Source organism: Petromyzon marinus, chromosome 25 (genome assembly GCF_048934315.1).
Source record: "Petromyzon marinus isolate PM22_M1 ecotype Great Lakes invasive population chromosome 25, UKy_Petmar_22M1.pri1.0, whole genome shotgun sequence".
Lineage (NCBI taxonomy): Eukaryota > Metazoa > Chordata > Hyperoartia > Petromyzontiformes > Petromyzontidae > Petromyzon > Petromyzon marinus.
Window position 1 is genome coordinate 11,422,616 of NC_133691.1, and position 27,540 is coordinate 11,450,155.

General features: G+C 49.1%; 1 protein-coding gene and 1 long non-coding RNA gene across 6 annotated transcripts in view; both read right to left on the reverse strand.

Moving 5' to 3' along the window:
• The window catches only part of LOC142929146 (uncharacterized), a 76,356-nt gene that overhangs the window by 12,716 nt on the left and 36,100 nt on the right, over positions 1-27,540 (reverse strand). The gene's annotated exons all lie outside the window — the stretch shown is intronic.
• Positions 1,290-26,798, reverse strand: MEAK7 (MTOR associated protein MEAK7). 5 transcript variants are annotated; one of them, XM_076069731.1, is made up of 10 exons: positions 26,474-26,798; positions 24,065-24,270; positions 21,949-22,048; positions 21,285-21,421; positions 12,196-12,340; positions 10,031-10,508; positions 9,484-9,599; positions 6,488-6,602; positions 5,563-5,748; positions 1,290-5,042 (listed from the first exon to the last, which is right to left on the reverse strand). In XM_076069731.1, exons 2-10 carry the CDS (start codon positions 24,266-24,268, stop codon positions 4,970-4,972), a joined length of 1,554 nt encoding a protein of 517 aa, XP_075925846.1. In that variant the 5' UTR covers positions 24,269-24,270; positions 26,474-26,798; the 3' UTR covers positions 1,290-4,969. The 5 variants fall into 5 exon arrangements, with proteins under 5 accessions (XP_075925846.1, XP_075925844.1, XP_032816280.2 ...); XM_076069729.1 differs by having other exon boundaries at positions 6,488-6,606; positions 26,449-26,793; XM_032960389.2 differs by having other exon boundaries at positions 6,488-6,606; positions 26,474-26,792.

The following is a 27,540-nucleotide window of genomic DNA, read 5'->3' on the forward strand; positions in this document are numbered from 1 at the left end:
CATTGCTGCTGCATTGGCATTGCTGCTGCATTGGCATTGCTGCTGCATTGGCATTGCTGCTGCATTGGCATTGCTGCTGCATTGGCATTGCTGCTGCATTGGCATTGCTGCTGCATTGGCATTGCTGCTGCATTGGCATTGCTGCTGCATTGGCATTGCTGCTGCATTGGCATTGCTGCTGCATTGGCATTGCTGCTGCATTGGCATTGCTGCTGCATTGGCATTGCTGCTGCATTGGCATTGCTGCTGCATTGGCATTGCTGCTGCATTAATACTCGTGCGACGCCCGTGCTCCTGGTGCTGTTGATACACTTGGGCTACGCCCATCCCCAAAACCTTTATAAACAGTTTGCCTTTAGAGGCCGACTCCTTTGCCTGATGACAACCGCTTGTGTTGTGATCGAAACGTCGTGATTTGTTTTATTTCATTTCTAACGACGTGACTTGACCGAAAGAACCAAAGAGGAAAGATTCATCCTGGTCTCATGAGTTCGTGTCTGGTCAAACAAAATCAACAAAACTAGAAACAATACATTTCGATTTAAAGCTTTCGTGACTGCAATGATTCATCTTCTTTGGTTCTTTCGGTAAAGTCACGTAGAATGAGAATAAAATAATAAATTGATAAAATAAAATACCAGACAGTCTCGTCCCTTCACCTGATGAAGGCCGCTTGTGTTGTGGCCGAAACGTCGTGAGAATATTATTGTGTTATTTTATTTTATCAATTTATTATTTTATTCTCATTCTACGTGACTTTACCGAAAGAACCAAAGAAGATAGAAACAATACACTCTGCTTTGGGTGGATCCCGAGTGACCTGGTCACCGACACACCGACACACTACAAAGATCCCCCATACAGCCTTAACAGACTGTAGGGGCAAGTGCTGTTAGCGAGCACCTATGAAGGCCGGAATGGTACACGAGGGGGTGGGTGGCCAGCACCACGCCCGACCGCCTTTGTCTCCCTAGTGGCAATGTTTACACACTGCACCAGGTACTCATTTGAGGCTGAGTCGACCTAGGGGAGGCCCGGGACCGGTTCAGATAATCGTCACTGGTGTTGGCCGTGAGCGGGAATCGAACCCGGGTCGCCAGGTTCATAGCGCAGCGTAGCGCTAACCGCTACACTATCGCTCCCCACACACACACACTACAACCACCGCTGCTCGTGCAACGCGCTCCTTCATTGCAATGCCGTGTCTAGGAATAATTTAAGGCTTCATGAATACAGCGCCACTAACCCCCTCCCCCACCCCCACCGATATATTTAACATCATGAGCTCATAATTATCAATCCGTTTATATACATGAATTGGTTAATAATCACAAACTCCACGTGCTGTGAACTTCAGGATCGAAATGGGATGAACCAAAGAGTGGGATTCTAGCAAAGTGCATAACAAACAGCTGTAAAACAAACAGCTGGTTTAATACGTAGGCTTCCGCGACCAATATCATCCATATTAGAGGTTTTTTTGGGTTAGATCGCGTAAATGTGTCGTTAAAACCCGCCACCACCCGACACAGCCAACTAGTAAGGGTTGTCACGTAAACGGAACGTGGCCAATTCTTCACTAGTACAGCACACCGGTGTGTTGGAGAGCCAAGCCACAACATTTACAATCTGAGTACGACGTTTCGCCAGTAATTACAACTAGCTTCATCAGGCGACAGCCAGATTTGTGGAGAAGTCCAGTTGTTTCGTTCCTTACATAGAGATGTGTTGACCACGCTTCTGCGCTAATGCGCAAAGTGGGGGGGGGGGGGGGGTTAATGAGTCAACGTACATTATGCATTATGCGAACCCTTTGATCTTGTCCTTCCTATCCATTGCGCATTAAAATAGCCGTACCAACGGTAATCCCTATTGAAGTATGGTGCCCTTCATAGGCATGCATATAAAGAATATTATTTGACAATTCGCTTCCACGCAGCACTAAGGCGGTAGCTATTCTAACGGTTAAAATTATTTTAAATTCTTTCAATTTAGATAGATTCTCTAATTAGCCTTGGCCAGTAGTAGCTAGTTTTGCACAGAACTTAAACATTATCAAAATCAGATGAGTGTCCTTCTTGGAACGCGTGTTCTGCTACTGCTGACAGTTGTATTTGGGATAATTTAATATTTCTCTGATGTTCTTTTAGCCTCGCGCTGATCATCGGTACTGTTTGAACATAACATTTGCCACACGTTCAGTTAATCCTGTACGCACCTTCTGTTGATAGCTTCGGTAATACATCCTTTATACCACATATACATTTCTGTATTTTATGTACCGTGCCAAATCTGACTCGCATTTTTTGTTTTTCCAAACATCTGGCTAGTTTATTACTTACTCCCGCAATGTACAGTATTTTGATCGTTTTCGTTACTTGGGCAGTTCCAATGCTCGTGTTATTTGATTTGGTTTTGGCATTCAATGCCCTCTTCAACATGTTGAATTTCACTTCTCAGACTGTCACCATCTGACACTTTCTTAGCTCGATGAATGAGCGTCTTGATAAGAGCAGAAATCCGTGCGGGGTGATGGTGTGACTCTGCATTCAGATAGGCGTCAGTATGCGTTATCTTTCAGCAAACGCTGCGTGTTATTTTACCATTTCGACCCCGTCCGAGCAGAGGGATTACCGTTGGTACGGCTATTTTAATATGCACAATGGATAGGAAGGACAAGATAAAAGGGCTCACATAATGCGCATGCATAATGTAGGTTGACTCATTAATCCCCCCCCCCCACGTGGCACAAGAGCGCAGAAGCGTGGTCACCACATCTACGCCTCTATATAAGGAACGAAACAGTAAAACTTCACATATCTGGCTGTCGCCTGATGAAGCTGGTTGTAATTACTGGCGAAACGTCGTACCCAGATTGTAAATGTTGTGGCTTGGCTCTCCAACACACCGGTGTGCTGTACTAGTGACGAATTGGCCACGTTCTGTTTACGTGACAACCCTTACTAGTTGGCTGTGTTGGGTGGTGGCGGGTTTTAACGACGCATTTATATATTTACGAGATCTAACCGAAAAAAATCTCTATTATAGACAAACAGCTGGTCAGCGAGCCCACCACCACCATGCTGCTCGGCTACTTGAACACACAGCTCATCAGCAACCACACCACCAGTGCCCAGCCTCTTCAACACACAGCGCATCAGCAACCACACCACCAGTGCCCAGCCTCTTCAACACACAGCTCATCAGCAACCACACCACCAGTGCCCAGCCTCTTCAACACACAGCTCATCAGCGAGCACACCACCACCACGCTGCCCGACTTCCTCAACACACAGCTCATCAGCGAGCTCACCACCACCAAACTGCCTGACTTCCTCTACACACTGCTCATCAGCCAGCCCAACACCACAACGCAGCCCAGCTTCCACCTTCCTTGACACACACCTGATCATTCAGTCCACCACCACCACCACCACACTGACCAGCTTCCACATGATCAGCCAGCCCATGACCACCACACTGCCTGACTTCTTCTACCCACAGCTCATCAGCAAGCCCACGACCACGACCACCACACCGCCCGGCTTCCACCTTCCACAGGAACAATGGGCAGCGCTTAACCAGATCCGCACAAACCACGGCAGATGCAGACACCCAATGCATAAGTGGAGAATAAAAGAGTCCCTCTCCCTCTCTCTTCCTGTGCACGACACCAAACCACGGACCATGCAACTTCGCACTGCCCCAAATGTAAACTTGAAGGCTGTGGGTGGTGAGTGGGTGGTGAGTGGGTGGTGAGTGGGTGATGAGTGGGTGGTGATTGGGTAGTGGGTGGTGAGTGGAGGGTGGGTGGTGGGCAGAGGGTGAGTGGCTGGGTACGTGCATCTGAAAGTCACCAACTTACAGACAAAGCAATTAAAATCAGCCTAAATCACTTAGAACCGAATCTCCGATAGTTGTTCTTCATTAGCCGTACGAAAATGAAATAATCATCAAAGAAGTTAATGAGATAACGGGGCTGTTTGAAAGTTTCGCCATGATTTCTCTCAGCCCGGCATATTCACGTTGGCGAGATGTTAACTTCCTCGCCTGGTATGCAGAAGGTCGTGGGTTCAATCCCGACCCTGACGCCTGTATATTTGGAGTTTGCATTCTCTCTCTCTCCCCGTGATTGCGTGGATTTTTATCCGGGACCTCCGGTTTCCCCAATGCACATTAATAATCAACATCACACGCTTAGAGTATTTGGCTGCTGCTATGTATGTCCGCGTGACAAGCCGCCACTTTGTTGGACTATCATCTGTGGTAGCCAGGTCGCTTCTGAAAAAGAGTTGCAAAGCTCCGTTGGCTTTACCTGGTCAAATAAAAATAGCAGCATTCGTCACCGTGCATAATTTCTGCTCGTCATGCGATGCTGTTCCTGTCCTGCTGGTCACACGGGGTTACACTCGGGGCTTCATCGGGAGCTGGGTCTGTCCGGGTCCGTGACCCAGAAAACTATCTGTGCCCGGGCACACCACGTCCGGTAAACTTCCCGCTACAGCTGTGGTTATCGGTCCACGTGCCTAAACCGGTCGACCAGCCACTCGAAAGAAACAAAAAAATGTTCAGTGAGAAATTAAGCCCCGTGTGAGACTGCTGGTCAGGTGACTTAAATAAACTTTTTCCCCCCCAATATGCACTTTCGTGTCATTCGGTGATGAATCAACTGTGGATCTCTAGCATAGCTGCGCATCACCCTACGTGTTAAAGTACGGCCCAGGGAAGTAGATACTGCAGAGCTACCCACTTGAGATGGAAGCTGCTGGTCACATGGCCCGTGCTACTCTGGGTCGCGTGACTGTGCTGCTCCGATCACACGGCTATTCTTCTTGGTCACGTGACTGTGCTGCTCCAATCGCACGACCCCCGCTGCGCTGATCACGTGACCGCGCCGCCGGCCACGCGCTCGAGTTGCGGGGCGGTCAGGACTCGTCCGCCTTGGGCTCGCGGAGGCCGTCACTGTGCTTCACCTTGCCGGCCATCTCCAGCATGGCCTGCACCTCCGGGTCAGCGTCCAGCACGCTGCGGGCCTTGCCTCCCTGTGGGTGGCACACGTGGCACTCCCGTCAGCAGCAGCAGTGGCAACGGCAATGGCAGCAGTAGCAGCAGCAGCGGTAGCAGCAGCGGTAGCAGCAGCAGCAGCAGCAGCAGTCGCGTCATTAAAATAAACATTGTGGTGATGATCATCATTGTCAGCAGCAATATCATCATCATCATCATCAGCAGGAGCGACAGTGTCATCAACTTTCAACAGCAGCGGCACCATCTGCAGCAGTGTCACCACAATTAACATCAACGGGAGCAGTACCATCATCACCATCATCATTTTTTTTCCACTCCAGCGCAGTCTTCGAGACAGTCTGGTCCCTTCACCTGATGAAGGCCGCTTGTGTTGTGGCCGAAACGTCGTGATTTTTGTCGTTTTATTTTCTACCTACGTGACTTTACCGAATAGAACCAAAGACCAGGGGGCATTTAATATTCCCACAGATGGGACCTGGACAGCGACAGGGGAGGTCCTTGGGGTGGAGGGGTGGGTGGGGGGGTGGTGGCACTCACGCTCCCTTGGGCGCGTTCGGGGGGACTGCCGAGCCCCCACACCTCGACGGCGGAGAGGGAGAACTCCTCGCGAGCCGACAGCTGGGGGCTGCCGTAGGTGGTGCAGCGCGGCTTGGCGCGGCTGTGCCCACGCCCGTAGTCACTGTCCAGCCACAGCCCAAAGTAGTCGTGCTGCCCGCCCATGCCCTGCACGGACACAACATCATCAACATCAAAAACATCAAAAACATCAACAACGTCAACATCAACAACGTCAACATCAACAACGTCAACATCAACAACGTCAACATCAACAACGTCAACATCAACAACGTCAACATCAAAAACATCAACAACGTCAACATCAACAACGTCAACATCAACAACGTCAACATCAACAACGTCAACATCAACAACGTCAACATCAAAAACATCAACAACGGTCCTAATTCTCCACTAAGCAACGGTGATGTTCACTGAGGCGACAGTGTCAGGCGAGGTTACTCAAATAGGATCACACATCTGTCCTCAAATACCTTATTTACTTTCTTAATTAGTATATTCCACTGGACATCTGTGAAAAAAAAGCTTTATATCTCATCGGATTCCTCCAGTATAAATAAATATCCTCATTCCGATTCAGATGTGTTTTTACCAATGGGAGTTTTTGTCCTAGCATCGGCAGATTGTCGAGGAATCGGCGGCGGCCTGAGTTCAGCGTCATTTCGATGGTGGGGAACGGATGTAACCGGGACTGTCAGAAAAAAACTCACTCATTGGCCGACAACACCTTCATGTACAGAGGACGGTGGAGGAATTTGGACACCGCTCCTCTCTCTCTCTGAGAGCGCGAGCGAACGCTGCACGGTGACGGCACGCTCCGAGGTGACGTCACTACGATTACCACTCTGGTTACGCACGGGCCAAGGGGCAGATATGAACTCACAAGTCCGTTGGGCATGGTCTGCTGGCCGTGGTTGAGGTACATGTAGTGGTCGTTGTAGCCCGTGCAGGAGTACACGCCGACGGACGGCCGCAGGCTGAACAGAAAGCAGTGGCTGCTTCCTGGGACAACGCAAACAGAGGACGGCGAAGAGGGGGGGGGGGGTGGCTGGGGATCGTCGCTTAGTGTCGCGAGGCAAGCAAAAAGACGCGTGCTGCGGCGATTGCTGAGAGCTGGGTTAGTTCGCCGTGCACGTTCGGCCAACGCTCCATCACTGATCACTGTGGCTTGTCGTTATGCGACTGTGGTCATCCAGAACGGACCGTACAACGTATAACGACCTGATAATGCCCGATCTATAAAATACGAAGGAGACATCGCAGCGGTACACTCCGCTGCTCCCGACGCGGTTATCTGCTGGCGTGACCACCTGAATGTGAAATTGAAGTTGTTGCTCTGCATCTACATCAGTTATATGAAAGAGAGTTGTATGTATGTATGTTCAATTTCTTTCGTACTGTATGGAGTCAACCGTGCTAACAGGAGGTGCGGTCGTTGGAGCAAAAAGCTCTGACGACCTTCAATTTTAAAACGTTACTGATGCCGTCCGAATAAAGACTAATTATACAGTGCACCTTTGGATTTATATGGGGGGAGGGGGGGGTGAATGCAGCGACATAACCCAAGGGAGAGGAACCCATGTCCAGCAGTCCCTCGGTTCACGTATTTAATCCGTTCCACGAAAACTACTGTTCACCGAAATAACCATTAATCGAATTCACTTGTACGTTGAAAAATAAGTAAAAATCAACGAGTCTGCAAGAGAGCCGTTTCCACTGCCAAAATAAAAAAAACAACGTAATAATGTAAACAAAGCCAGTCGAGCTCTATAAGTTCATAAATGGGCGTTGCTGATTGGCTGAGGGCATGGCTCAGCCACACTTACGAGCCCTCGGATTGGCCAAAATTGGCGCCCTCTGTGCATAACGTAAACGTAACGTAAATCAACATTTTTAAATCATATTCTTAGCTCTTTCGGTAAAGTCACGTTGAAGGGAAACAATAAAATATATATAAAACAAACAAAACATTCTCGCAAAAATATGGAACGCTTCACGAATTTTTATTGTTTCCCTTCAACGTGACTTTACCGAAAGAGCTAAGAATATGAATTACTGCAGTCACGAAAGCTTTAAATCAAAATTTTTAAATCAGTCGAAACCATGGGGGTCCTATGAGGCGAAACGTTAACAGCAAAATCCGTGAACCGATGTCACTGCTAATCGAGTACTTGAGAACACACGCGGTCGAGCGACATCATGTTGACCGCTGAGAAGGGTGCGCTGAGGCAGGACATGTCGCAGCAAGAAGGGAGGACGTCCAGCGGTCGAGGCCGGAGGAGGACGGAATGGCAGCGAAAGGAATCACGACCGCCGTGGAGACGGAGCGGTGAAATCCGCTCGCGTGCAGAAGAGGGACGGATCAGTTTGCATCGCAAAAACCACGAGAGACGGCGGACAGCCGGGGGGGGGGGGGGGGGGGGGGTGGGGAAGCTCTCGTCCAGCAGAGCGGTGAAGTATGGCTAAACAACAAGGTCGACACGGCATGGGGAGGGCAACATGCCGTGTCGGTGGACGACTGACAAAGGGCTGTGTCGCTGCCATTAAGTTATCTATATAAAAGCGTGTGGCCCAGACAGGTTTGGGAAGAAACGACCTGGTGACTATTGGTGCTGGCTTTGAAAAGACTGCTTTGTTTGCTTTTGTTTGCTTTTGTCCGGAGAGGAAGAAGGAATTTGGGTTCCGGGGAGTGTTGACTTCCAGCACCAAGCCGAGACAATGCCCCATTGTGTGACAGGCAGCGCACGGCTGGACTTGGTCGGCGGGGGTATGGAAGTGAAAACATATAAATTTTACTGAGCCATTCGTGCCGATTAGCACGGTTGGCTATGTATGATGCGGAAGAAGTGCAACGTACATCCATACAATTGTTGGAAATATAAAAGAATAAACAAGTCACAGCAATCGGGGCGGTGATGCAATGGCTATCGCGGCCTGTTATAAATCTGCCGACCCGAGTTCAATTCCCGGTCACGGCTTGCATCAGAGGCAAAGTGATGTCTGTACTGGTTCTGCTGGGTGCTCCCTTCACCATCCCCCACTGACCAGAGCGGTGACGCATGGCTGATAGTCTATTCACCATTTCCCATTCCGGCGACGAACGCAATCGGATGGGGGAAAAAAAAAAAACTTTAGGTCGGAAGACATACCGAGGCTCTCACAAGGCCATGCGGGAGGGCGTGTGGCACAGTTTGGCGCCAGCTATCGTAGAGTGTGGTTACAGTTGTCTGTGGTGAGTACAATATATTTAAAAAACAGCGGAGCTATGCCTCTAAATAAAATTCACGCAAACCGCTTGCACGTTCCGAGATTCATCGGTGAACGGGGACAGAGGCACCCTGCAGACGTCTCGGAACGGGAAAGGGCGAATAGTTTCCAGATTTCGAAATTCAACCATTGCTGTCCTCACCCAATTATTAAAATCGCTAAAGTGTAAGCGTGAATGCAATTGTACAAATTATTGCTTCGATTAAGTTTGCGTGTATTTTCATTTCTGTAATTGGGGAATGCTCTGACGTTGATTGCCGGCCGAACCGCCCTTGACAAAGTGCTTCTGACAAAGAGTTGTGAGTGTAACGTCATTCATCATTCATCGGTCATTTTCCTGAAGTTTATAATTCCCAGTTCGGTTATCATTCGCTACTGATGTTAGCCAGTGGCCAGCAATCGAACTCGGGAGTCGTCGGGTCAAACGCCGCAGCGCCGTCACCGCTGCGCTGCGACTCCACGCGCAATGAACAATTAAGCGACGTTGTAAACAAAAATCATTAGCAGTAAAAAAAACACGGCCTCCCCTGATTGTAAAACTAATGGGCCCATGACGGAGGGGGGGGGGGGAGGAGGAACCGTAGCTGCTGATGACTGCGAGTGGAGACGAACCCTGGAACTGGGGCTTGACCTCCCAGCTGGCCGAGGCGAAGCCCCCGAAGAGATGACCGTCCACATCCTCCACGAGCAGCAGGGTTGGGCCTTGGCCTACGGCGAGGCCACACAGCCTGTGCCACAGCATCATGCACGTGACACCACACTGTCACGCATCGCAACACGATGTTTGCGTTACACACCACAACCACCGCGACAACAACCAAAGGCAAAGCTCCCCCGTGTTGCCTTAACAGATTGTTGGGGCAAGTGCTATTAGCGAGCACCTATGAAGGCCAGAATTACGCACGAGAGAGTGGGTGGCCAGCACCACGGACACCTGGCCGCCTTTGTCTCCCGAGTGGCAATGTTTACACACCGCACCAGGTACTCATTTGAGGCTGCGTCGAATTAGGTGAGGCCGAGGACTGATGCAGATAATAGTCATTGATATTGGCCGTAAGCAGGAATTGAACTCGGGGTCGCCGGATTCATAGCCAGGTGCGCTGACCACTACACTACCGCTTCCCACCACCAGGAGCACTTCCGGCGCAACCATGCCTGCCTTGAAAAGCTCTCCCCCTGAAGGCGGCTGGAAAACAGCAGCCTCCAGCGGTCGCGCAGCTCGCCCGGCAGGTGGACGCCGAGATGGAGCATCGACGGCACATCCAGCAGCAGCCGCGGGCCCCGGCCGCCACCGCCGCCGCTGCCAACCCCCAGCTGGGACCAGGCGACGCCCTCGCACGCCGGTGGCACCAGGAGCGGCGCCAGTGCGCGGCGCGGGTCCTCGTCGGGAGCGGGCGTCTCCGCGGAGGGCCCGGCGCCGCCACCGCCGCCGTTATCGTCGCTCGAGGGAGACGAGGAGGAGGATGGGGCTGGCTCAGTGGGGAGGGGGAGGAGGTTGTGACCGTGACCCAGTTCGAGGCGCAGGGAGGAGGTGACGAGGAGGGAGAGGAGTGCCGGGACGAGCGGCGTGCGGTGCAGCCAGCCCGACACGTCGTCGCGAGTCGTCGCTCCGCTCGCTGTATCGGCCGTGGAGCCATCTGTACGCGGAAGCGGCACCCAGCGTCATCCCGTGAATTTAAAATATTTATTTTATGATTTTATGTGGCGCGACAGAACCAACAAAGGGCTTCAGAGCACCATACAGAATTAAACAAATGTGTAGTTCACATATTATTGTAAATGACTACATTTGTAGTTTTTTTTAATGCGAGAATCTTCAGCGATAAGGCGCACTTCTTCATGCAGAGCATTCCAAATCCGAGGACCAAGGGCTGAAAAAGATTAAGCTCCAAAACGTTTTTGCCGAAAGCGTCGTTGACAGAGGAGCATGGCGTGTAAGGATTTAAAATATCCACACACTTATCGATTTTATTAATTGTCGTAATTCTGGGTATGATTCAAAGTGAGGATTGAGAAACAACAAAACTATTCTTTCCATATGTATGTTTGTTGAACTTATTTCGCACAGTACGTAGCGAACCATGCTAATCGGAGGTGTGGGAGGACAAAACTAAACACAAAAAGATGTTTTGAAGAAATTAGTTTTCAAACTAGATTTAAAAGTGCATAGCTCCAATGGCTTCCTAATATCGGAAGGAAGCGTGTTCCAGATGGCAACAGAAGCTGCTGTGAGGATGACCAGAGTTTGTGTGATGGTTTATGCTCCTTGATGAGATCAGCAAGGTATTCTGGTTCAGTTGTGGCAAGCACTTCGTGCGTCACGTGTGCGGCCTTACAATGTAGTCGTTCGGCAACCAGGAAGCCAATGAAGCTCAGCAAGCACCGGACAGACATGGTTGGATCTTGTAGCACCCGTCACGACACGTGCCAATGAATGTTGTGCATGCCGCAGTTTGCTAATGTTTTTACCAGACGTCCTGTAGAGTAGTGAGTTGCACTATTCGAGCCTTTTTGATACTATTATTACATGCCACCGTGTGGGCTATGTCACAACTCAATAGTAGACTAATGTGTCGCAGAGACCCCGATATGATAATTGCTCGACCTGACTATATTTTGCAGGTGGTGATCAAACGACATATGCTGGTCGAGGATGGTGCCGAGGCTCTTTATATGAGTAGAAAACTGAATACTGGAATTTGTGACCGCCACACCTAATCCTCCTACATAGAGGGAATGTAACAGCTACATGCCCAAAAATAATGCACAGCGGTGATATGAGTTCAGGCCACACTGCATTATGAAAAAAACTAAAATCTATATTACCCTCTCAGCACAGACCATCTCTGGGTCCTCCGCAAACCTCCTACATGAAGCTAAGCCCTCATTAATGATTTTGGAGGCTTGGTAAGATTTTGCTGGACATATATATACGCAGTCTGTTCTCCTGTAACGCGGGTTTTCATGACATGAATTGGATATAACGCGATGCGAATTGGATACAAAGCAATTTAGTGAAGAGAACTACTTCGCGCAAGTAGGAATAAGGGGTTGTACAGCTGCCTCAGCATAGCACGGCAGGATGCTGCTGGATGCTTCTAGATGCTATCCACGCGCCTCAGTTTTTGTTCGGCCTGCATACGCATCTCACGTATTATCGCGGACTGTTCTTATCCCATATATTATTTATAGTGACGTGATTTTTTCATAACGCAGTGTTCTTCAGGAACGCAACTACTGCGTTATAGGAGAATAGACTGATTGTAGAGCTCTCATTACTACAGGCAAACTGGGGCTGCCCCACGCTGAGAGCTGCCCTCTCACCAGACCGGCGAATCTCTGCGAGGAGGGCGGTCGCCACGAGGGCTGCCCCTTCCCGCGTGTCGGCCATCTTGTCCAGCTGCCATCCACGCAGGAGCTTGCCGTGGTGCAGCGCCTGCACCGCCACCTCTAGCAGCTCCTGCACAAGCTGGACACAAGCGCACACAACAACAACAACCGCCATTCACCATTAAGTGGCGGTGACATCACCACGACGCTTGTGCCAGGCCATGTGCACCTTGAGACCATGTGAAGTGTCGAACGTCCGCTGGCAGGAGTTCACGGGGCAGACCCAGGTGCCACGGGTCGACTGACTGGGATGACCGAGATGACTGGCTGATGCAACACCTGTGCCCCCTACTGTGCCAACTTGCTGTGCTTTAGCCACCCGGCGCTCCGCTCGTTGTTGTGAGCGTCGCTCCTCCGCCCTCCGTTGTTGTTGGAGGGCGACTGCCTCCAACTGCCCAGTAGCGTCCTTCACGAGCCTCCTCCACAGAGGACGATCTTGACACCGCTGGTACCAGTCATCGGCAAGTCCACTCAGCTCCACGTCCTCTACCACATCACTTCTTCTCTTCTCTAGCCCGTGCCACGCCCGTTTAGCCCCCTCGATCCGGCCGAACAAAAGCTGTTTAGGCATGCGGTGGCTGGGCATGCGGGCTACATGACCCAGCCAATGCAGCCTTGCCTGCCGGAGGAGCTCACCGATGGGACTTTGCCCAGATCTTTCAAGGATTCGTGAGCTCCTCACACAATCCAGCCTGGTTAAACCCAGGATGGATCGTAGGCCGGCCAGCCTAAATGTTTCCAATTGGCGAAGATGCTCCATTAAGGGGGTCCACGTTTCGCAAGCGTAGAGAGGGGAGGGAATGACCGTGGCCGCGAAGACCTGAAGCTTAGTGCGGAGCAACAGACCAGGTAGCTTCCACACAGCGTTACGCAACCGATGAAAACATATTGCCGCTCGACTGATTCGGAGTGAGACCTCTGCTGTTAAACTGGAGCCGGTCATAAGCACACTGCCCAGGTATGGGAAACTCTCCACTCTCTCCACAACTGTCCCATCACCGATTGGGAGGTGTGGGGGTGGAGTGTCCGATGGTACAAAATACCCAGGCAGGTGCTTAGTTTTGGTGGGGCTGATGGTAAGGCCCCATCTCTTAGTGGCACGCTCCAGTCTCAGCAGCAGCGTCTCCAACTCCTCCTCTGAATGAGCAGCTATTACCAAATCATCAGCATACATAACGTGGTTGAGCAATAGGGAGCCATCCCTTGACCGCACCCGGGCATCGATCAGCCTCCCATTATATCTGTACCAAATGGAGATTCCCCCGGTACAGCTATTGAAGGCTTCACGAACTACGTGGTCAAAATAGATGTTAAATAATGTGGGAGCCAGAGGACATCCCTGTCGCACCCCAAGGTGTACAGGGAATGGCTCTGACTCCCGGCCACGTAGTTTTACCCGGGCCCGCTCACCATCATGAAGGTCCTTAATGATTGTGAGCAGAGGGTCAGGGACTCCAAAAGCACGAAGAACAACCCAGAGCCCAGGCCTACTGATGGCATAATAGGCCTTGACCAGGTCAATAAAACAGGATGTAGGTCTTGCTGGAATTCCCTACACCTCTGCTGTAGCAGACGGACAGAAAATATGGCATTTGTGCAGGTCCGCCCTTTCCTGAAACCGCATTGGGGTGAAGATGCTCCATTAGGGGGGTCCACGTTTCGCAAGCATAGAGAAGGGAGGGAATGACCATGGCCGAGAAGACCTGAAGCTTCGTGCGGAGCGACAAACCAGGTAGCTTCCACACAGCTTTACGCAACCGATGAAAAGATATTGCCGCTCGACTGATTCGGAGTGAGACCTCCGCTGTTAAACCGGAGCCGGTCATGAGCACACTGCCCAGGTATTGGAAACTCTCCACTATACCTGAACAGTGTGCTCATGACCGGCTCCAGTTTAACAGTGCACACAAGCATAGACACACACGCACACACATGAACATGCGCACACATGCATATACAAAAAACAAAGACAAAGATCCCCGTATAGCCTTAACAGACTGTTGGGGCAAGTGCTGTTAGCGAGCATAGACACACATGCATGAACACGCGCACAACACGCATTGGAAAAAACACACGTGACCATACGCACACACACATAGACACACAAAGACAAAGATCCCCCCCCGTATAGCCTTTAGCAGATTGTTGGGGCAAATGCTGTTAGTGAGCATTTATGAAGGCCAGAAATGTACATGAGGGTATGGGTGGCCAGCAACCTGCCCGACCGCCTTTGTCTCCCTAGTGGCGATGTTTACACATTGCACCAGGTACTCATTTGAGGCTTAGTCAATCTAGGGGAGGCCCAGGACCAGATCAGATAATCATCACAAGTGTTGGCCGTGAGCTGGAATCGGGTCGCCGGGTTCGAAGCGCAGCGTGCTAACCGCATCGCCTGGAAGGCATGTACGCACACGAAGCACGTGTATTCCAGATGTGATTTGTGTGTAAATCCGTGTGGAGGCCGACGTGTGTGTGCACGTGCAAGCGCGCGCATGCCCTTCACACAGTGTACCCCGATCACCACTCGCTTATACACACGCCGACCCCACAGGCTACACGAAGACAAAGATTCTCCGTACAGCCTTTTATCAGACTATTGGGGCAAGTGCTATTCGCGTGCACCTATGAAGGAGGGCATGGCGCACGAAGGGGTGTGTGGCCAGCACCATGGCCACCTTTCTCTCCCCAGTGATATTTACACATTGCACCAGGTATTCATTAAAGGTTGAGTCCATCTAGGGGAGGCCTAGGACGAGTTTAAATATTTGTGACTGCTATTGGTCGAAAGCGGGGAAACAACACTAGGGTTACCGGGTTTGTAGCATAGAACGCTAACCGCTACACTACTGCTCCCCCCAAGCTACACACACACACACACACGCACGAGTGTACACGCCACACATGCAGGGACAGTCACAATTGATGTGGCGTGCTCACCACTCATTTATCTCTCGACGTGTCCTGTCAGGCGAGCCTGCGTTCGATACCGACTGCCCCTACTCAAGGGCAGCGGCCGCTATCGTTAACTTTGGCTTCAGTTCAAACAGCGGTGCATCACTGAAGGGCATGTGGGATTCGACGGGAGCTGGTGCCCAACAGACGCCTAAGAGCGTGATGTACACGAACATCCCCCTTCCTCAATCCGCTGCTGAATGAGGACCTCCCCATGCCGTGCAGGTCATGGGAAGAGGGGTTACTTGACCATTCCTTCAGCATGCTGGTCGGTGTACAGTGAGGGAAAAAAGTATTTGATCCCCTGCTGATTTTGTACGTTTGCCCACTGACAAAGAAATGATCAGTCTATAATTTTAATGGTAGGTTTATTTGAACAGTGAGAGACAGAATAACAGCAACAAAATCCAGAAAAACGCATGTCAAAAATGTTATAAATTGATTTGCATTTTAATGAGGGAAATAAGTATTTGACCCCCTCTCAATCAGAAAGATTTCTGGCTCCCAGGTGTCTTTTATACAGGTAACGAGCTGAGATTAGGAGGAGCACACTCTTAAAGGGAGTGCTCCTAATCTCAGCTTGTTACCTGTATAAAAGACACCTGTCCACAGAAGCAATCAATCAGATTCCAAACTCTTCACCATGGCCAAGACCAAAGAGCTCTCCAAGGATGTCAAGGACAAGATTGTAGACCTACACAAGGCTGGAATGGGCTACAAGACCATTGCCAAGCAGCTTGGTGAGAAGGTGACAACAGTTGGTGCGATTATTCGCAAATAGAAGAAACACAAGAGAACTGTCAATCTCCCTCGGCCTGGGGCGCCATGCAAGATCTCACCTCGTGGAGTTGCAATAATCATGAGAACGGTGAGGATCAGCCCATAACTACACGGGAGGATCTTGTCAATGATCTCAAGGCAGCTGGGACCATAGTCACCAAGAAAACAATTGGTAACACTACGCCGTGAAGGACTGAAATCCTGCAGCGCCCGCAAGGTGCCCCTGCTCAAGAAAGCACATATACATGCCTGTCTGAAGCTTGCCAATGAACATCTGAATGATTCAGAGGACAACTGGGTGAAAGTGTTGTGGTCAGATGAGACCAAAATGGAGCTCTTTGGCATCAACTCATCTCGCCATGTTTGGAGGAGGAGGAATGCTGCCTATGACCCCAAGAACACCATCCCCACCGTCAAACATAGAGGTGGAAACATTATGCTTTGGGGGTGTTTTTCTGCTAAGGGGACAGGACAACTTCACTGCATGAAAGGGACGATGGACGGGGCCATGTACCATCAAATCTTGGGTGAGAACCTCCTTCCCTCAGCCAGGGCATTGAAAATGGGTCGTGGATGGGTATTCCAGCATGACAATGACCCAAAACACACGGCCAAGGCAACAAAGGAGTGGCTCAAGAAGAAGCACATTAAGGTCCTGGAGTGGCCTAGCCAGTCTCCAGACCTTAATCCCATAGAAAATCTGTGGAGGGAGCTGAAGGTTCGAGTTGCCAAACGTCAGCCTCGAAACCTTAATGACTTGGAGAAGATCTGCAAAGAGGAGTGGGGAAAATCCCTCCTGAGATGTGTGCAAACCTGGTGGCCAACTACAAGAAACTTCTGACCTCTGTGATTACCAACAAGGGTTTTGCCACCAAGTACTAAGTCATGTTTTGCAGAGGGGTCAAATACTTTCCCTCATTAAAATGCAAATCAATTTATAACATTTTTCACATGCGTTTTTTGGGATTTTATTGTTGTTATTCTGTCTCTCACTGTTCAAATAAACCTACCATTAAAATTATAGACTGATCATTTCTTTGTCAGTGGGAAAACGTACAAAATCAGCAGCGGATCAAATACTTTTTCCTTCACTGTAGGTAGTGAAAACGGGGAGCATATACGTGAGAGCACAGAAGTACTGTACAACGATGGATGTATTGCTGCACTTCCCTCTGCTACCCACAAATACTCCGTAACAACTTGTTCTATGCATGGTGGCCCATCAGAGCACCTTTAGGCTATTTAGCTCCCGGGAAGCCTTTCCCAGGTAGTAAAGGTTTCGGTGTCTGGGCAACCATGTAGCCACCAGGTTCTGGAACTCGATCCCACGAGATGTCAGCATCTCCGAGTTCATGAACATTTTTAACGCTCGTCTAAAAACGTATCTATGCGTATCTCTCCACACCTCCGATTAGCACCATTGGCTACGTACGGTGCGAAATAAGTTTGATGTACACACATATAACTATGGGGCCTTTTTGCCAGTATCAAAATGATGAAACAGCAAAAATAGGTTTTACCCTTTCTGGCAATATTTTATTTTTATTTTATTTGTATTACCGAAAGAACCAAGAATAAGTCTACATTATAGACTGCCAGTACGCTCACTCAGTTTAATAACCATTGCTACAATCTACATTATAAACCGCCAATACGCTCATAAAACTTAAAAACCAGGCTACAGTCTACATTATAGACTGCCAGTACACTCCTTGAGGTTAAGAACCAGGCTACAGTCTACATTATAGACTGCCAGTACACTCACCCAGCTTAATAACCATTGCTACAGTCTACATTATAGACTGCCAGTACGCTCACTCCGATTAAGAACCAGGCTACAGTCTACATTAGTGTTTTTTTTATTCACTTTATTTTTATTATTATTTTTCTATCTACGTGACTTTACCGAAAGAACCAAAGCACATAAAAAACAGGTGTTAAGATGTACAAACACATCTTCTTATTGCTTCATAATTTTAACACTGCCAAAAACGTCCCATTGACGTAGCTACTCAACCCGAGCTTTAAATGCTCTGACACTTGCATGGTCTTTGTGCTGTTCGCCTTTTGGCATTCACTGGTCTAACACTGGTGAGACTAGGCCATAAAGAAAGCTGTCTCTTGTGTAGGCCAATGCGTTTCAAAGACAATGCAGATATTATCAGAGCACGAGTGTTTGCACGTTTTGCCACAAGTACCGTGTGTGGTTAATGCAGACGTGACGCCTTGCGAAAGTTATCTATTTGGTGTTTGAACGTCTTAACACCTGTTTTACTGGGTTAAAGCTTATTATTATTGTTTCACACGTACATATACACTTCTGTGATTTCAGCTTTTAGCTAATTTTGGCAAACAGCTTTTGGAACTCATTTGATAATTTTATATATATTTTTTTCTTTCTTCATGTTAGTTTTCACGAGTTAGCCAACCGCACATTGAGGTCCTTGATGAAAGGCGCGGGCGGTATAAATAGAGTCGATGTTGCTGTTATTATCTGGCGAGATCTGGCACATTGTCAGCGATTTGATCAAAAGGCGAGGCACGTCATTAGTCGCATTGAGATGGGATGCACGGACAGTTGTGAAACGCGTTTAAATCAGACCACTAGAACACAAATGGGGTGAAAGTGAGCAGTCCATCTCTGCTTAAATCCCCACTCTCTACATCTGCATCTAAATCACTGCATACTTAACATGGGAGGTCAAGTACATGTAAATGGAGATGCCCCCATTAACAAGGAATGAAGGGAAAAGTGCTATTGCTTATGTCTGGAGGCGATTATCCCTGCAAACACAACACCAATTATCTTCCCAGGAAAGCCTCGCTGAGCCTTAACACTCGTCTTAAGGGTTCTACATTGGGATGTTTGGCCAATTCCGTCCATGAATTATTTAGCGTGTGGCAAGAGGAAACTGGAGGACCGGGAGGAAAATCCACCACAAGCATGCTTTGATATAATATATGCAAAGACAATGCATATATTATCAGAGCATGTTTGTTTGCATGTTTTCCACAAGTGTGGTGCGTGGTTAATGCAGTAACTTGATGCCTCGCAAAAGGTTTCTATTTGGCATTTGAACATCTTAACATAGCCAGAAAGGGTAAACACATTCTTATTTCGATTTAAAGCTTTCATGACTGCAGGGATTCATCTTCTGGGTTCTTTCAGTAAAGTGACGTAGAATGGAGATAAAATAATAAAAATAATAAAAATAATAATAATAATATGTTCACGACGTTTTGGCCACAACACAAGTAGCCTTCCTCAGGTGAAGAAACAGGACTGTCCGGAAGACAGCGCTTGAGTGAACCCTGCCAAGCTTGGAAGCGTCTTTTAAGCTGTGTGGGAGGAACAGAGCGCCTTGACAAAGGAGTTTACATATAAATTAGCATGTAACTGGGGGATTAGCATGATGTTGGTGTGAGGGATTAGCACCACGGACAGCGACGAGCTTTGTTCAGACGGACGAGTCCATTTATCCCTCTCCTCCGTTCCGTACATAGATGGACTCGTCCGTCTAAACACAGCTCGTCGCTCTCCGTGGTGCTAATCCCTCACACCAACATCATGCTAATCCCCCAGTTACATGCTAATTTATATGTAAACTCCTCTCCCCCCTCCTCCGGTCCGAGCTCGTCGCTCTCCGTGGTGCTCATCCCTCACACCAACATCATGCTAATCCCCCAGTTACATGCTAATTTATATGTAAGCTCCTTTGTCAAGGCGCTCTGTTCCTCCCACACAGCTTAAAAGACACTTCCAAGCTTGGCAGGATTCACTCAAGTGCTGTCTTCCGGACAGTCCTGTTTCTTCACCTGAGGAAGGCTACTTGTGTTGTGGCCGAAACGTCGTGAACATATTATTATTTTTATTATTTTATCTCCATTCTATGTGACTTTACCGAAAGAACCCAGAAGACATATTCTTATTGTTCATCATTTTGGATACTGCCAAAAAGGTATCCCATAGTCGGTCGCAAGTCAAGCCGTGAACTAGTCTTGGGAGGAAGTATTGGGTGGATGACTCGTGGCTAGTCCAGACGAATTCACTTTGATTACTGATGGTAAGTTGGCATCCACGCATGGGGCCGACTTTTACGTGGAATTGTGCAAAAAAAGTGAAGGTTGATTTCTGTTGAAACGACCGCGGAATGTTGGCTCCGCCAGTGGGAAAGTGGTGGAAAGTCCACATTACCATGACAAGTTAGCATTTTAATTCCCGTCATCTGAAATGTCTATAAGGTGACGCTAGACTTACGACGGCTCGACTTGCGACCCCCCTGCTTTTACGACCTTAAAGTAATTAAGACCCCCAGAGTAACAACCAAAAACTCGCATCTACGACCGCCAAACGACTGCTACCGACGCCGAGTCGATTGGCGCGGTGCATGATATGCACAAACTCAGCGCCATCAGGCGACGAGTCTGCGTGAGTTATGCACACACTCGTTGCCAGGTGGCGCTGCTTTGCTCTTCAACCGTATGGGTATGTAGAGGATAGGCCAACAGTCTGCAGCTGCGCTCAGAGGGAACGCAGCGGCGTCTCTTTCTCGACGCTCTTCACGTGAGTTTTCTTAAAATTTGGAAAACATTTCGCCTTTCGCTACGTCTAAGAAGAGGAAATTCTATGCACGTACAGAAAGGCACTTGAGGATTTTCAAATGTAAGTGTTTGTTTTTACTTAATAAATGTTTGTAAAGGTTATGTTAAAAGTTACAATACATGTTTGTTCGGGTTATTTTAATCTATTTTCGTGGTCAATTTTGGTATTTTCATGGTATGTAATGGGTTTCCAGGAATGGAACACCAATGTATAACATTGCGCCCTATGGGGAGGGTCGCCTGTATGTAATGAAAGATTAATCACCTCCAAAGTTATTAAAATGTTTTTATTTTACCAGGTAAGGCCCACTAAGCTACGTAGCTCTTTTTCGGAAGCGACTTGGCCACAAATGATAGCGCGACAAAGTGGCTTATCAAGTATGTGGACATTTATAGCAGCCAAATACTCTAAAACGTTTTATAACACTCCAAAAGTCTGCACAAATGGGTTAAAACCCCCATTTGCTGCACTGCATTCCCCTGGCCACCTAAAAGCATCAAAGGGTTTTAGAGTTTCACAAATCCTGCTGGGTTCAATTATTTGTGGCCAGATCGCTTCAGAAAAAGAGCTATATAGCTTAGTGGGCCTTACCTGGTAAAATAAAAAAAAAGAACTGTTGCCACCTATGCGTTGGACCGCAGGTGTGTGACGACGACGATGATAATGATGAGCAGGTGGCTGTCCTCACCTGGTGGACCTGCTGACTGGCGACGCCTCCGTTCCTCTCGCCCACCATCCAGCAGAGAGTAGCGGCCTGCTCCTCCGCTCCTCCCCGCAGCACAGACGCCACGAACCTCACGAACCGCTCCTGACACACGTACTCTGCTGCCATTGAAACGCACACGCACACAAAGACTCCCTGTAAAGCCGTAGACTGAGAGCGGAAATGCTGTAAGCGAGATATCTATTAAGACCAGCATGGCGGACAAAGCGGTATGGGTGGTGTACGTCGGCGCCAAGCCTGTGCCTTTGTCTCCCCAGCACTGATGTTTACACACCAGGTACTTCTTTAAGGCTGAGTAGACCCTCGGGGAAGCCCAGGACTGGTTCATGTATCACTTGCCACCGATACTAGCCGTGGCTGGGAATAGTCACACACCTGTGGTCCTGCCCCGACTTGACATTTGTGAAGAAGAGCTTTATAGCTCATCGGATTCCTCCAGTATAAATACATATTCTGATTCTGAACTCGCGATGCCGGATTCGTAGAGCAGTACAAGAACTGAATAGACCAAGATACAGTCTCATTCGCAAGAGCGACCCGGGAAGAAGACAATCCTGAGAAAAACCACAACATGTGGGGGCAATCTCAGGCACTCGGGAGAGAAGGAGCAGGAAGAGGAGGTGTTAACCTGCTGGGGCAGGTTTCTTGAGGGTGGGGTCGTACGCGTGGCTCATTCCCCGGAACAGGCTCAGCAGCAGCACCTCCGGCAGTGCAGGTTGCACGAATTGCTGTCACGGCCGGCACGTAAAACGTTAGGACGCAAAAATAAAAACACACGGCTATCATCATTTGCCGGGCAATGGTGGCTCACGTCAGTAATCCAGCACTGTGAAGGTGAGGGTTGGTGGATCGCAGAAATGTTGTTGATCTCCCTTCCCGTGGGTGTCGGTGAGGTGTCGTACCCTGGCTCGCCAGAAGGCGGCAAAAATGTTGATTCCACCTGTTCCATATGTATGGCATAGAGTAGTGTTCTAAATTGCAAGGCCCGCGGGCCACTGGCAGCCCCCGGTGGCCTTGAGTGCGGCCCGTAACAATACACAAATGTGAAAACACCCCATTGTGCTGTCAAATACAATGGTATCAAATGTGTGGCGGCCCTCACTGATGTTTTATCAGCGAAAGTGGCTTACCTCTGAAAATTCGTGAATAACACTGGGCTAGAGTGTTTCCCCCTTGCATGCGTCCTTTTTTTTTCCGGGTGCTCTGGGTTCCTTCAACATGTAAACACCCATGAATTGGCCAGTAACACCTTAATATATAGAGGAACGTACAGCTTGGGCAATTGTTGGTGCCGCCTTAATGCATGGCTGCCTTCCTGCGTTTTTGTGGTTTCTTGCGCCTCTGAGTTGTCCTCTCTCCTCGAGAGTGAGCGAATACTGTGAGGCGCGTTGCACGTTTAAATGATTATTCATTCTAGTCCAGCTGTAATAACTATTGTAACTGCATGCTTTAAAACAGTTGAGTATCTTCTTTGGTTCTTTCGGTAAAGTCACGTAGAATGAGAATAAAATAATAAATTGATAAAATAAAATAACACAATAATATTCTCACGACGTTTCGGCCACAACACAAGCGGCCTTCATCAGGTGAAGGGACGAGACTGTCTGGTAGGACAGCGCTGGATGATGTTTTATCGGCTCCAGCGCTGTCCTACCAGACAGTCTCATCCCTTCACCTGATGAAGGCCGCTTGTGTTGTGGCCGAAACGTCGTGAGAATATTATTGTGTTATTTTATTTTATCAATTTATTATTTTATTCTCATTCTACGTGACTTTACCGAAAGAACCAAATAAGATGAATCATTGCAGTCACGAAAGCTTTAAATCGAAACAGTTGAGTATATTGCTCCTGATTGTACACGTAGAGCCTTGTCAGTCCACAGCAGGCCAAAACGTCTTCACAATGAGTGCATCGTGGTGCTTACTTTGTCCATACTTCACCACACGGGTCGGCGTGAGTTAAGGTGGGGACCATAGACGTGCCAGCATTTGTGGTGCATTACAATGGATTTTCCTGCACTGGCCTCTGCTGCTCATCACGTAGCCCTGCAGCCTATGCACGTGTGTAGCCAACCGTGCGAATCGGAGATTTCTATGCATGGTCACCCATCCAAGCACTACCCAAGCTCAAGTCTGCGTAGCTTACGTCATCTGATGACATCAGACTTCTGATCATGGAACAACAGCCTCCACTGAGCAGTCGCACCTCCGACTGGCACAGTTGGCTACGTTCGGTGCGAAAGAGGTTCAACATACATGCACATACAGCGGCCGCGGGCGCCGCTGGCCACCAAATTGACAGCATGCCTGGCTTGTGCCAGGCTAGGTGGACTTTGAGGCGATGATGTGAAGTCTCAGAGACTCTCGACTGGCAGGTGCCAACGGGACAGGCCCAGCAGGTGTTATGGCTCATCTCAGATGACTGGCAGATGCAGCAACTGTGCACCCCATTGATGATGGGAATAATTTAGTTTGATTTGTATATTTAGAAGTGATGTTTACCTTTCCTATACTTTGCACTAATATCGTGTTTTTTGTATTGGTTGTTGTAACGTTCTTACCAACCCCTACTGGACATCTGTGAGAAAGAGCTTTGAAGCTCATAGCATTCCTCCAGTATAAATATTCTGATTCTGATCCAAACACTCAGGCGCAGACAAACACAACGGGCCATCGTGACAATCATGATGATGATCGTAATGAATAAGCCTGACGCTTGGAACCGCAGCGCTGAATTATCTCACCCGTAGCGCTGCCACGTTGAAGCCCTCGCCGGGTCCCTGTTGCTTGGCCGCTTTGCCCGCCGCCGCCGCTGTCGAGGCCGCCCCAGGTCCCCGCGTGTGGGCGATCGAATCGTACCCGCGGCTCAGAGTCGCCCGCTCCTCGGGTCGAAAGCGGGCGAGCTGTTGCTGTAGAGCGGCACCGCCGCCTCCCATCGCGTTGCCCATTGCTGATCGAGCGAGCAAGGGGGACCGGTGTGAGAAGGGGAGAAGGGTCGGAGACCCGCGGTTAGCCGAGTGGGAAGATGCGCTCAGAGACCCGCGGCGCGCATGTGGACAGAGCTGCACCAACACTCTCTCTGCCCTCCCCCCCCAACTCCACCTCCCCAGTCAATTGTCGATGATTTGGGGCAGTAACCCACGGTGGCCGATGTCCAGGCTACTGCCGCAATGCACTTGATGGAGACTTTAACGAACGGGCATGGCCCTGGATTTAAAAAGCAATGCAGTGCCATCATGGGTCAAAGTAACACCCCTCCGCCGCCGTTCATAGTTAGTTCATAGTTCCATTTATTTGGTATAGCCCTGTGAACCATTCGGCTCTTGAATCGGGTGCAACCGCAACAAACAAAAAACATGAACAAGAAAACATCTTAAAGTGACTATGTGACTGTGCAAACAGAAAATCCAGGAAAAAACATCAAAATATTCCTGAAATAGCACCGTACACCAATGCTGTGTGCAAAAATCCCAGTGGGATGCAAGTCAAACAACAACAACAACAACCACAAGACAACTAAGATTAAGACCATCAGTCTAACTCCGTACAATAAACAAAAACATGGCCAAACCAAAAAACTTTTCGAAATCACCAAAATAAAGCCATAAATGCAATGTAACAGTGATCATAGGGACTGTGACCGAATTTTTTTACAATAAACTACATAAATAACATGTAACACCAAACCCTAGAGCCATAGCCTGCTGCATGAGTCACTCCACAACAACAGGAGCATCAGTCTGAGTATCACATTTTTCAATGCACCTTTAAGATCAGCAACATAAATCAAAATACAGATAATACTTTGCAGAGGTCATCCGGAGCGAAACATTTTATTTTAGGCCACTGAATAGCAGTGGCAGCTCGGGGTGTACAACTCCTCTAGAGCAGTTTTGAGTGAAGATCTCATAGGTAGTGATTCAAGTTGCAGTTTATTGGCAATAGCATTCCAGACCCTGGGGGCATCAATAGCAAAGGCCCTTCCTCCGGTTTTTATACGGCAATAGGGAATGTGAAAGCTGGTAAATGAGCGAAGACCTGAGGTCAAATTTGTTTTTTGAAACAGAGAGGAGATCCAGCAGGTAGTCTGCGAATTTTTTTGTAAGTACATCGTGAATAAATAAGAGCTGGTGCACAAGCCGTCGAACATTAAGCGATGTTAAGTTTGACCCAATGTAGAAATCACAGTGGTGAGTCCTATATGGGCAGTTCAATGCAAATCTTAAGGCCGAGCGATAGATGGAATCAAGCTTCTTCAGTGCAGTACTTGGGCCTGATTTATACACGATATCACAGTAATCAAGTAAAGGCAGTATGGTAGCTTTGATCACTTCCAAAGGTAACATTGGGGGGAAGCAGTGCTTGTGTTGATACAGAAAACCAATTTTTATTTTTGTCTTTTTACCAATATAATCAATGTGATCTTCAAAATTCAGTTTTGAATCCAGGATGACCCCAGAAGGCAATCGGGCGTTGGGTGGCGCTCACGTTCAGTTTAGCCCCGAGTCCAGGGTGGAAATTCCACATTCCTATGACACGCAACAGACACTGGTGACTTCTTACAAAGCGGTTTACTATTTTATTGGCCACAGAGGCAACGGTGATTGGTGCTGTTCACGATGAGTCGAGTCGAGCGTGGAACCAAGTTGGAACTTCCTCGTTTTAACTATAACGCCACCCAATAGATAAACAAGCAACTAAAGTCGAATCCTGTCCACTACTTTATAACTCCATAAACAGTACGAAATAAAATCACGAGAAACCATTTGGACATCGTCAGCAAGACCCACCCACCCCACCTCCCCCTCACCGATTCGAATCCGGACGCGGCTGCGGGACTCGGTGCACCAAACCCGGCCGAATCGCTAGGAAAGAGGGAGGCACCGCGTAAGGCCTACCGCTACATGGGGGGCCCCCCGCGACCCCGCGGCCCTCATTTGCCAAGGCCGGCCCGGGTCCTCCCTGCAGCGCTAGCGGCCAAGCTGAAGAGACTCGGTGGTCGCCGAGGGGATGTTGGGGGAAAGAGGAGAAGGAAGAAGCCAAAGGGAGCCGATAGCTCGCCGCGCGGTGTGTGTGTGTGAGAGTGTGGGGAGCGGTGGTGGAGCGGTTAGCGCGCTCCGATACGAACCTGGCCACCCGGGTTCGACTCTTACCTCACGGCCAACACCCAGTGACGATTTTTCTGAACCGGTCCCGGGGCCCTCCCCTTAGGTCGACTCAGCCTCAAATGAGTACCTGGTGCGATGTGTAAACATCGCCACTTGAGATACAAAGGCGGCCGGGCGTGGTGTTGGGCCACCCACCCCCTTTCGTGTGTGTCGTGCCGGCCTTTGTAGGCGCTACTCGCTAACAGCACTTGCCCCTACAGTCCGTTAAGGCTACACGGGGGATCTTTGTCTTTGGGGTAAACACGGCGTGACGTCACCGCGGCGCCTCCCGCCGTGGGATGGGGGGGGGGCTCGGAGGAGTTGGAGCGGAGGTCGCGCTGGGCATGTAGGGGGGGCAGTGCTTGGATTGTGACGTGGGTAGGGGGGGGGGTACCTCCACAACTGTTGAACTTACACAAAAAATCGTAATAAAGGTTGGAGTAATTTTTTTTTGGGGGGGTGGAGGGGTTAGATCGCGTAAATGTGTCGTCAAACAACCGCCACCACCCGACATCGCCAATTGCGTGCCAATTACATCCACAGCTGTCAACCCATACGGTTTAACCCCGCAATCTTGCACAGAGGAATTGCGTGTACATGTCCCCCGTACGGGCACACATTGTTCTGTATATTTGTTTTTTTTTCTCCCTTGTGATGGGACTTTGTAGGATGAACGTTGAGATTTATAGGGGCACGGGGTGACCAGTAAGGTCTGGATTGGTCCGTAATAAGGCAGGCGCTGATAAGGGGTTGCCAGCTATTAAATTAGCTGTCTGTTTCAGCACTCCGGTGTGTTGCAGAGGTAAACCCACAGCATTTGCAATTCAAGTACGACGTTTCGATGGTGACTACAACCAGCTTTATCAGGCGAGTTGGCCGTCGGGTGGTGGCTGAACGACACATTTATATTTACACAATCTCACCCCCCAATAAAACCTTTTATTCTGGATATCGGTCGCGAAAGCCTACTACGTGTTTAAGAAAAAAATATATACTTGAAGCAGTTTGTCAACTTCCAGATAAAACTAAGAAAGTCCCGAGGCGTCGCGAGCTCGTTATTCGAATGTCGACTA